Source organism: Chanos chanos, chromosome 8 (assembly GCF_902362185.1).
Source record: "Chanos chanos chromosome 8, fChaCha1.1, whole genome shotgun sequence".
Taxonomy (NCBI): Eukaryota; Metazoa; Chordata; class Actinopteri; order Gonorynchiformes; family Chanidae; genus Chanos; species Chanos chanos.
Window position 1 is genome coordinate 3,822,501 of NC_044502.1, and position 10,000 is coordinate 3,832,500.

General features: G+C 44.9%; 1 protein-coding gene across 1 annotated transcript in view; it reads right to left on the minus strand.

The window, feature by feature from the left end:
* Positions 1–793: 793 nt before the first annotated feature.
* Positions 794–10,000, minus strand: part of dync1i2b (dynein, cytoplasmic 1, intermediate chain 2b) — an 18,463-nt gene continuing 9,256 nt past the window's right edge. Inside the window, exons 11-17 of the mRNA XM_030781115.1 lie at positions 4,740–4,886; positions 3,351–3,464; positions 2,853–2,986; positions 2,500–2,644; positions 2,180–2,320; positions 1,160–1,285; positions 794–907 (exon numbers count right to left, since the gene is read on the minus strand). Coding sequence (XP_030636975.1) covers positions 794–907; positions 1,160–1,285; positions 2,180–2,320; positions 2,500–2,644; positions 2,853–2,986; positions 3,351–3,464; positions 4,740–4,886 — 921 coding nt within the window. The remainder of the gene's footprint in view (positions 908–1,159; positions 1,286–2,179; positions 2,321–2,499; positions 2,645–2,852; positions 2,987–3,350; positions 3,465–4,739; positions 4,887–10,000) is intronic.

Here is a 10,000-nt window from a genome sequence, read left to right on the forward strand (position 1 = left end):
AGTGAACACGACAAATGATTTTAAAAACCACAAAATCTCTGTGGCTTTGCCCCTCGTGTCAAAACCGTATTAAAAAATTACAATAAAATCCAATTTACTACAAAACAAATGATTCTGAGAGAGAGAACAAAAATATCCTGACATCCTGATAAAAAGGCCTATAAAACCTATAGTTGTTAAAAAAAAAAAAAAAAAAAGTCAAATTCAGGTAAATTTGACTTTAGAACCTATTGCTGTTTGTTTTCAAAACAGGACTTTAGGAAGATCAGTATGAAAACACAGACATGCTTAGGTGAACAAGCACAGGAGCAAAGTGTGAAGTTTTGCATAATTGTAGTTTGTAACTGAGTATGTAGTAGTGTTTGATCGTGCCAGAAAACCCAAAATGGCTGACACTCCCTCTATGCCCTAAAAGGAGCCAATCCTCAAACGCAGTTGATTGGTTGACATCGTTTTGTGTTTGACCAATCACTGACTTGTCTTTTTTTTTTCCCCCTAAGTCATAGCTTGTACCATCCCAACCAAATGCAACCAAATTCTCTTTTATATGGCTTTCAAGAGTTTACAAACTATTTTCATAAGATATTCTATATCTTCTCTGAGATAAACATTTAACAGTTTTTTATTTATTTATTTATTTTTAATTCCGAGTTTTAGAGGGAGATGAAGCCTTTTTAGGATGGAAGGAAGTGACTAGTTTAGAGAATCACTTTTGTTTCCCTGGAGAGCAGAAAACCTGATTTGAATGAGGCTTGGTGATTGGTTCCTTCCTCAGGTAGTGTTTCTGTGACGATCATGCAGCCAATCGCTGAGCGGCAAGCTCCTCTACCTCCTCACGGTTTTCGTTGATCTCAGTGAGCGTGCGTGCAAATCGACTCCACTCATCTTGACGCGGAACAGAGATTTGCTACGACACAAGCAATGAATTAATCACTTAATGCAACTTTATAATTAAAGACAATTGAAGAAGTACGTTTTATGTTATGCGCAAATGAGTCAAGTGAGATAAAATGACTCCCGCTGAATCGGTTCAGCTGAGTCAAATCAATTCTTCTGACGGTAAATGTGTTCATTAGGTTGAGTGAAAGCTGAGTCAGCTTTAAATGATTCCCGTTGATTTGATTCAGTTTGTCTCAGCGTTTCCCTCTGCCTGACTCACCTCCCCCACGTCATAAATAAGCACCCGGCCCTCCGAGTCGCCGACAGCAACCTCTCTCCCAGAGTGAGCCCAGCGCACGCGGTTCAGGGCAGGGTTTCCCTCCACGGTAACAGTCGCCGTGGGAACCTAAGGCAACATTTGGTGAGGAATTTTGATACAATGTGTGAAGTTGTGGGTGTGATGGGGTTTTTTTTCTTGTTTTCAGTGTGAGTGACAGAGAATACACCAGGGGGGGTATTCCAGAAAGCAGATTTAGTGAAAACTGAGAGTTAGTTAACTCAGAGTAAGTAGTAAACCTCCTAATAGAAGAGCCCTATGGTGTCACGAATCTTGAAAGAGGCTGGATGCACACGCAGATCAATTTCTCACTTTATTTAAAGTAAACAAGAATTTTACTTACAACCTTGAGAAAAGAACCTTAGCAGAACAAGAAAATGAACGTGACCTGGAGGAAATATATGCAAATAATGCCAACACAAAGAAACAAGAGAAAACAGAACCCAGACCCAACACTAGAGGGAGAACAGAGGGACCAGGGCGTGACATATGGTTTCATTCTCCTAGCAAAACCAAGCCATAAGGCTCTTTTATTAGGAGGCTTGCTATTTGTTTTGACTTAACTAACTCAGAGTTATCACTAAACCAGCTCTCTGGAACACCCCCCCGATGAAGACGATGCTATTGTGTGTAAACAGTGTGTAATCCCTGTGTGTGTTATCAACAGTGTCTTATCTCCCATTGCCAAAGATACAAAGAGAGAGTGTGTTTGTATTTCTGTGTTGAGTCTGTGTTGCTCCATGGTGTGTGTGTGTGTGTGTCTATCTGCCTTGTCGCTGAAGATCTGAGTGTGTGTGTGTCTGTTAATGCTCCTCTATCTTGTTGTTGAAGCTCTATCGCATGTGTGTGTAGGAATGTTTTCTGTTTTGTTGCTGAAGCTGTGTGTTTGTGTATACATTACATTATTGGTGATGATCTCGTCTGTGTGTGTGTGTGTGTGTGTGTGTGTGTGTGTGTGTGTACCTCTGTCTCGTTGTTGAGGTTCCACAGGTCCAGGTGTCCCACTCCGTCCACACAGGCAAACAGGGCAGGGTGTGTGGGGGACCACATGACGTCATACACGTAGTCAGAATTATCCTCAAAGGAGTACAGTGGCTTATTATTCTACAGAGAGAAAAACATTACATACACATACACACACACACACACACACACACACACACACACACACACACAAGCAAACACATCTGTCACTCTTCACAAGGTAAATTAAGACAAAATAATAACATTCTTTTGGGCAAACTTAGTTTCCAAAGAATTGCACAGTCTAAGAGTCGGTAAACCTTTGTGCTCCAGAGTTTGACGGTCCAGTCGAAGGAGGAAGTGACAAACAGGTGGGAGAAGTCGATTGGTCCGCCCGCTGTGTGGCAGTCCAGCCCTGTGATTGGTCCGTGATGCCCCTCAAACATCTCGCTGATACCTGCTTTACTGCAGAGCACAAACACATGCACACACACAGACACACACACACACACACACACACACAGAAAGATAACAACTTCTCAGACCACTGCGAGGAAAGACATTTCCTGAGTGTGAATTTGCTAAGTATGTGTCAACACACACATACATTGTCAGCTTCCTCTCCTGAGTAAACTCTGAAGGTCCTCACACACACACACACACACACTCCTACCTCCCGTGTCGACACGCTGTATACACTGAGCCGTCCTCACTTCCCACCACAAAGTTATTGACGTCGCCCAGAGGAAAAGCCATGGAGGTGACAGCTACTGCCTTAGACTGTTTAAACGCCAGCTCCAGGGTGTCCTGTCACACACACACACACACACACACAGAGTCATGGTTTATAAACTCACCAATTACCAAACACAGGGGAAGAGCAAGCAGACCTCTGAAATATTCTGTGTTTATGGTTTTATTAAATATTATATATTTGTCTGAAACACTACACATTGTGTGTTATCTAAGAAACTGAGAGACAGAGAAAGAAAGAGAGAGTGTGTGTGTTACTTAAGAAACAAAGAGAGAGAGAAAGAGAGAGAGAGAGAGAAAGAAAGACAGAGTGTGTGTGTGTGTGTTACCTAGGACACTGAGAGAGAGAGAGAGAGAGAGAGAGAGAGAGAGAGAAAGAAAGAAAGAGTGTGTGTGTGTGTGCGCATGTGTGTGTTACCTGCGGAGTAGACAGCATGTCTAGACTCCAGGAGCACATCTTGCCATCGGTGGAGATGCTGATGAGATTGTGAGCATTCTGGGTTCCCACCACGTTCACACAGTACACAGGGTGCTAGAGAGAGAGAGAGAGAGAGAGAGAGAGAGAGATGACTCTCTTACTCTGTAGCATCCCATGTGTTGTAAGTGTCTGTGTGTGTGTGTGTGTGTGTGTGTATGTGTGGGAGAGGACTGACCCACTCAAACATTTTTATTTATCAACTGGGAGGTCATGTTCTCTGTCTCTTGTTCCAGTCTCTTGTGTTGTCATGTCGATGGTGATGATGATGATGTTGATAAAGAGGTGTACCGTGTGCGCGGAGGCTGACAGTGGAGTCCTCTGGACAGGTGTACAGAGTGAGTGTGTGTGTGTGTGTGTGTGTGTGTGTGTGTGTGTGTGATGATGATGATGATGATGAAGAGGTGTACCGTGTGTGCGGAGGCTGACAGCGGAGTCCTCTGGACAGGTGTACAGAGTGAGTGTGTGTGTGTGTGTGTGTGTGTGTGTGATGATGATGATGATGAAGAGGTGTACCGTGTGTGCGGAGGCTGACAGCGGAGTCCTCTGGACAGGTGTACAGAGTGAGTGTGTGTGTGTGTGTGTGTGTGTGTGTGATGATGATGATGATGATGAAGAGGTGTACCGTGTGTGCGGAGGCTGACAGCGGAGTCCTCTGGACAGGTGTACAGAGTGAGTGTGTGTGTGTGTGTGTGTGTGTGTGATGATGATGATGATGATGAAGAGGTGTACCGTGTGTGCGGAGGCTGACAGCGGAGTCCTCTGGACAGGTGTACAGAGTGAGTGTGTGTGTGTGTGTGTGTGTGTGTGTGATGATGATGATGAAGAGGTGTACCGTGTGCGCGGAGGCTGACAGCGGAGTCCTCTGGACAGGTGTACAGAGTGAGTGAGTGTGTGTGTGTGTGATGATGATGATGATGAAGAGGTGTACCGTGTGTGCGGAGGCTGACAGCGGAGTCCTCTGGACAGGTGTACAGAGTGAGTGAGTGTGTGTGTGTGTGTGTGTGTGTGTGTGTGTGATGATGATGATGATGAAGAGGTGTACCATGTGTGCAGAGGCTGACAGCGGAGTCCTCTGGACAGGTGTACAGAGTGAGTGTGTGTGTGTGTGTGTGCGTGTGTGATGATGATGATGATGAAGAGGTGTACCGTGTGTGCAAAGGCTGACAGCGGAGTCCTCTGGACGGGTGTACAGAGTGAGTGAGTGTGATGATGATGATGATGATGATGATGAAGAGGTGTACCGTGTGTGCGGAGGCTGACAGCGGAGTCCTCTGGACAGGTGTACAGAGTGAGTGTGTGTGTGATGATGATGATGATGAAGAGGCGTACCGTGTGTGCGGAGGCTGACAGCGGAGTCCTCTGGACAGGTGTGCGTTTGTTACTGCGGTTGTCCCACAGAACGATCTGTCCCGAGTACGTCCCGCCCACCACCAGATTGGGATGGAACCGAGCGAACGCCGCTGACATCACCGCCGACTGGACACGGAGCAGAAAGAAATACGAATCCCATGATGCACCCTGAGCCGTGCTCATTTGCATAATCAGGGGTGTGTTCAAGAAACTGTAACGTTGCCAAACCTTCCATTTAAAAGACCCGAGTGGATAAAACAGGCAGAGGGCCAGATTTCCAGACAAAGATTAAAACGGATTTAACAGCTAAAAAAATGGAAAAAAAAACCTATTAAAAGTGGCATTTAATTCGCAACTGGGCTTTATCTGTGCCCGGGAAAACATCCGGAAAGACCACTGATTTCCATGAGAAATCAATAAACACAGTGGCAATGCATTAAATGCCCCCAGGGGCAGAGGGGACTCGTCAACCTCTAAGTCTCACAGTTTCAGTGGGAGTGTGTTTGGGCTGACAGAGATGAAGTCTGATCTTGGACTGAAAGGTTTTTTAAAGAGAGAATCAGAATAAAACGAAGTTACATCACATGTTGTCAAACTCTGGGCTTAACCTTCCTCTTCCAAACCTATTTGCTGTTTTTTAAAAAAAAAACAATCTATTTAAAAAAACCTGTAAGACTGGTCACTCTCCTAATGCACTGTAATTATATTTCAGACATAATAATTCATTTTGTTCCTTCTGTTTCCTCTGTTTCAAAACAAACTTATTTAATTTGTGTCTCTGCTGGATGAAGTAAACAGACAGAGACTGGAACCAGAGAGAGAGAGAGACAGACAGAGAGAGAGAGGGCGAGACAGAGAGAGAGAGAGAGAGGAGAGACATGGAGAGAGAGAGAGAGAAAGAGAGAGTGAGAGAGAGAAAGAGAGAGACTTTGACAATACTGCTATTGGTACACTGGCACCAACAACTTCACTTCATCATACACTTGCACACACATGAGAGAGAGAGCGAGAGGGTGAGAGTGAAGGAGTGAAAGAGAGAGAGAGAAATCCATTACCTTACTGAGAATGGGTTTAAAATGTGTTTAGAATGTTGTGCAACTGCATTTGTATAATTAATTGTGAAAACGAGAGAGAGAGAAAGAGAAGGAGAAGCAGAGATTTGAGATTTTGAGATTTACATTGCCTTTAATACATCAATTTGGTTTTGTCCATATTAAGTGATGCCTCCCCCGAACCCCTCCCCTACAGAGAAAACCCCCATTCCATCCTTCCCCTTGAAACCATACGCTCAAGATATACATTCTATTCTTCATAAGGACATACAAAGCTCTTCGTTAACAACAGAACACAACACATTTCCAACACACCATACATTCAGAAAAGACCTCAGATCATTAATAAGTTTAAAATAAGCAAATTCCACTCTAAGGCGAGCTGAAACCAGACATGTAAACATTGTAACTGGGTCTGTGAAACCCTCCCCCTTTATTCTATTTCTTCTTGTGAGCCAAATAGCCAGTTTAGCCTGACCAAAGATAAAATTCACCAGACACCACTTAAACCGCTGAACAGAAGTGTACCGTGGCCCCAGTATAAAGAGTCCAAAAGTGAAAGTTAAACCCAGTTTCATACAGAGTCTGTGTAGGAGTCCAAAAACAGGGTTCAACCGAGAACATTCTGTAAAGACATGTTGTACTGTTTCTGTCCTAGAACAGAAAGGGCAACCCACCCCCACACCTGGGTCAAAATGAGATATGTGCTTATTTGTCGCTATGGCCCCGTGTATTACCCTCCACTGTAAGTCTCCTGTCTTTTTAGGGACTGGTGGTTTATACAGCACCCGCCATCGAAACCCTGCTGTGCTCTGGTCCCCCAGTTCTCCCTGCCACTGGTGCTCTCTTACCCCCTCTAAGGCCCTCATGTTCCTCACCTTCACACAGACACTGTACAACGCTTTCCCCCCAACCACCTCAAACTCACCCAGGCTCGGAGAGGAGAAAGTCAGTAATGCACCTTTATCCTCTTGCCACTCTCCAGTGGTTGCAGTCACGTGCAATGTGGGAAACCGTGCAGTACCATTGCCTGATGGCTCTTCAAGAAACTCCTGCACTGGCTGAGACAGGCCGCTTTTAACTTCCTCAATGAGCTTTCCCAGCAGCCTCACTGAGGTGATACCTGTTTGCTGGGACAGGGACTGGGCAGTCTTCCATCCCCCTCCTCCAGGCAACAGTAAATGGCCTAGCTTGCATATTCCTGCCTTTATAAATTGTCTTCGCAGGTTGTCTGAGGCCACTGACTCCAGAGGTATCATTGGGTTGTGGAAAAGAGGCTCCTCCCACACCCACGGCCCTGGTGCCACACCATCCTCACGTTTGGCAGTCATCAGCTTCCAGGCCCGTAAGACTGAGGTATAGAAATCTGTGAGACCAGTCAGGTCTACAGCCTCACTTTTCACGAGGAACAACTGTCGGTCCAGCCCCATACCACCAGCACGTTTGAGCAACGCGCATGCTGTCCCTCACCAGCGGACATCTGGGTGGTATAGCAGTCTCTGAGCAGCCTTGAGTCTAAAGGCTGCTACTCTGCTCTCCAAGTCGACTACACCCTGTCCCCCTTCATGAACGGGAAGGTACAGGACAGCTGCCTTCAGCCAATGATGCCCCGACCAAAAAAAGTTTATCAATTCCCTTTGTATTTCCTTCAGCAGCTTGACGGGAGCATTCAACACTGCCAGCCGGTGCCACAGAGCGGATGCTACCAGATTATTAATAATCAGCACCCTTCCCCTGTAAGATATCTGAGGCAACAACCAGTTCCATTTTGATAGTCTGGCAGTAACTGCTTGTAATGCACCTTCCCAATTCTTCCTCTCCATTATCTCCGAGCCCAAATAAACTCCTAACACTTTGAACCCCTCTCTGCCCCACTCTAACCCCCCCGGAAGCCGTGGAGGGTCACATTCTCCCCATGCCCCACACAGAAAGGCCCCACTCTTCCCCCAATTCACTTTGGCTGAGGACGCTCTTATGTAAGAGTTGAGGCTTTCCTGCAGACGTTGGACATCCTCCTCATCTCTAACTACCACTGTGATGTCGTCTGCATATGCAGACACAGTAACCGGTGATTCACTGGCCCATCCCTGAATACTGATCCCTTTCACCTTCCTGTGCAGCAAAACCAGCAGGGGTTCGATAGCCAATGCGTACAGCTGACCTGACAAAGGGCAGCCCTGGCGTATACCTCTTCCAACCTGTACCGGTCGACTAAGTCCTCCTTCTACCTTAATAAGGCAAAAGACCCTTGTGTATAATAGCTTCACATATCTCAAAAAAAATTCTCCAAACCCAAAACCCATCATAACATTGAATAAGTAGCTGTGATCCACACGGTCAAATGCTTTTTCCTGGTCCAACGAGATGAGACCAAAGTTCATATTGGACAATTTAGCTAAGTCCACCATGTCTCTCATCAAAAACAGATTGTCCGTAATTGATCGTCCAGGCACACAAAAGGATTGATCCATATGGATAATGGATGCCATTTTCAATTTCAGTCTATTAGCTAGGGTCCTTGAGAAAATTTTATAATCTGTACACAGAAGTGCAACAGGTCGCCAGTTCCTTAAATCACACAGGTCTCCTTTTTTTGGCAGAAGAGTGAGCACCGCTCTCCGGCAACTGAGTGGCAGTTCTCCAGTGGCAACACACTCGCATAACATAAAAAACAAATCTTCCCCTATCAAATCCCAGAACATTTTATAAAATTCTACAGGGAGGCCATCTACCCCCGGGGCACGGCCTACTGTCATTTGAAATACAGCAGTTTTAAGTTCCTGTACCGTTAATGGATTTTCTAAAACAGCTTTGTCTTCCTGAGACAACTTTGGTAAACCCGATAATAAAGGTTGTGAGCAAGTGGAATCACATTTTTCAGCTTTATATAAGTCAGAGTAAAATTCAAATGCCCTCTCCCGCATTTCCCCTACATCTGAGGAAAGGCGACCATTTGCCATGTATAAGGCATGCATCTGTTTGCTCTCATTATAGTTCTTCTCTAGCCCAAAAAAGAAGGAGCTTGGTGCATCCATCTCCCTTAACATTGTGAATCTAGCCCTTACAAGTGCCCCTTTTGCTCTATTCTGAAAGACTGCTCCCATGTCCCGCCGCAATTCTTCCAAATAGGTCTGTGCACCCTCATGATTTTGCCCAGTTATTTGTTCCTCCACTTCTACAATGCTGTTTTCGAGCCTGGCCACCACCCTTTTTGCCTCCATTGAGGAGTATGCAGTGTACTGCTGACAGAAAAGCCTAATTTGGGCCTTCCCAACATCCCACCATTGTCTTAATGAACAAAAATCTTTTTTCCTATCCCTCCACTTTCCCCAAAATTCTTTAAATTTAGAGCAAAAGGCTGCATCTTGTAAGAGCTTTACATTAAACTTCCAATATGCAGTTCCTCTGTGACTCGACACAGTAGATAAATGTACAATTGCGGCATGATGGTCTGAGAAACCAACAGGGCAAATAAAAGCTCTGATTATTCGATTTATGTGTTGTCTAAAAATGTATAGGCGGTCAAGCCGTGCTGCGCTTACCCTGTCTTCTGACACTTTTACCCAAGTAAACTGTCTTGTGGAGGGATGCTTTGTCCTCCATGCATCCAGTAAATCATAACAATGTATTATGTTGTTTAAGGTGTCAGCTGACATTAGATGAGGTTCTTCACCATTCCTGTCCTTTACAAAGTCCACTGTACAGTTCCAATCACCTCCCATTACCAAAACCGCATCTTGTGTAAACTGTGACAGCTCGTTTTTAATATGGTTAAAAAGAATCCCTCTTTCTCTACCTATAGTTGGTGCATACACATTTACAAAAATATACTCTTGGGTATTAATCTTAGCTTGTACAACCAAAACCCGACCCTTACACACTTCCTTCTGTGAGATTATGTTCACGGGTATACTGGAAGAGAAAAGCACTGCCACTCCTGCACTAACATTGGTACCATGACTCATTATTATTTTCCCTTTCCACCACATTTCCCACTGCCCTTCATTTTCACTGTTGCTTTGTGTTTCTTGCAGAAATAATATGTCTATGTTCTTGTGTTTTGCGTATTCTGCCAGCATTTCACGCTTGCGCTCATCTCTAGCACCATTAATGTTTAAAGAAGCCAGGCATAAGACTGCCATGTGAAGGAAAAAGAGAAAACAGATAGGCTGGAAACCAAAGCAGAAC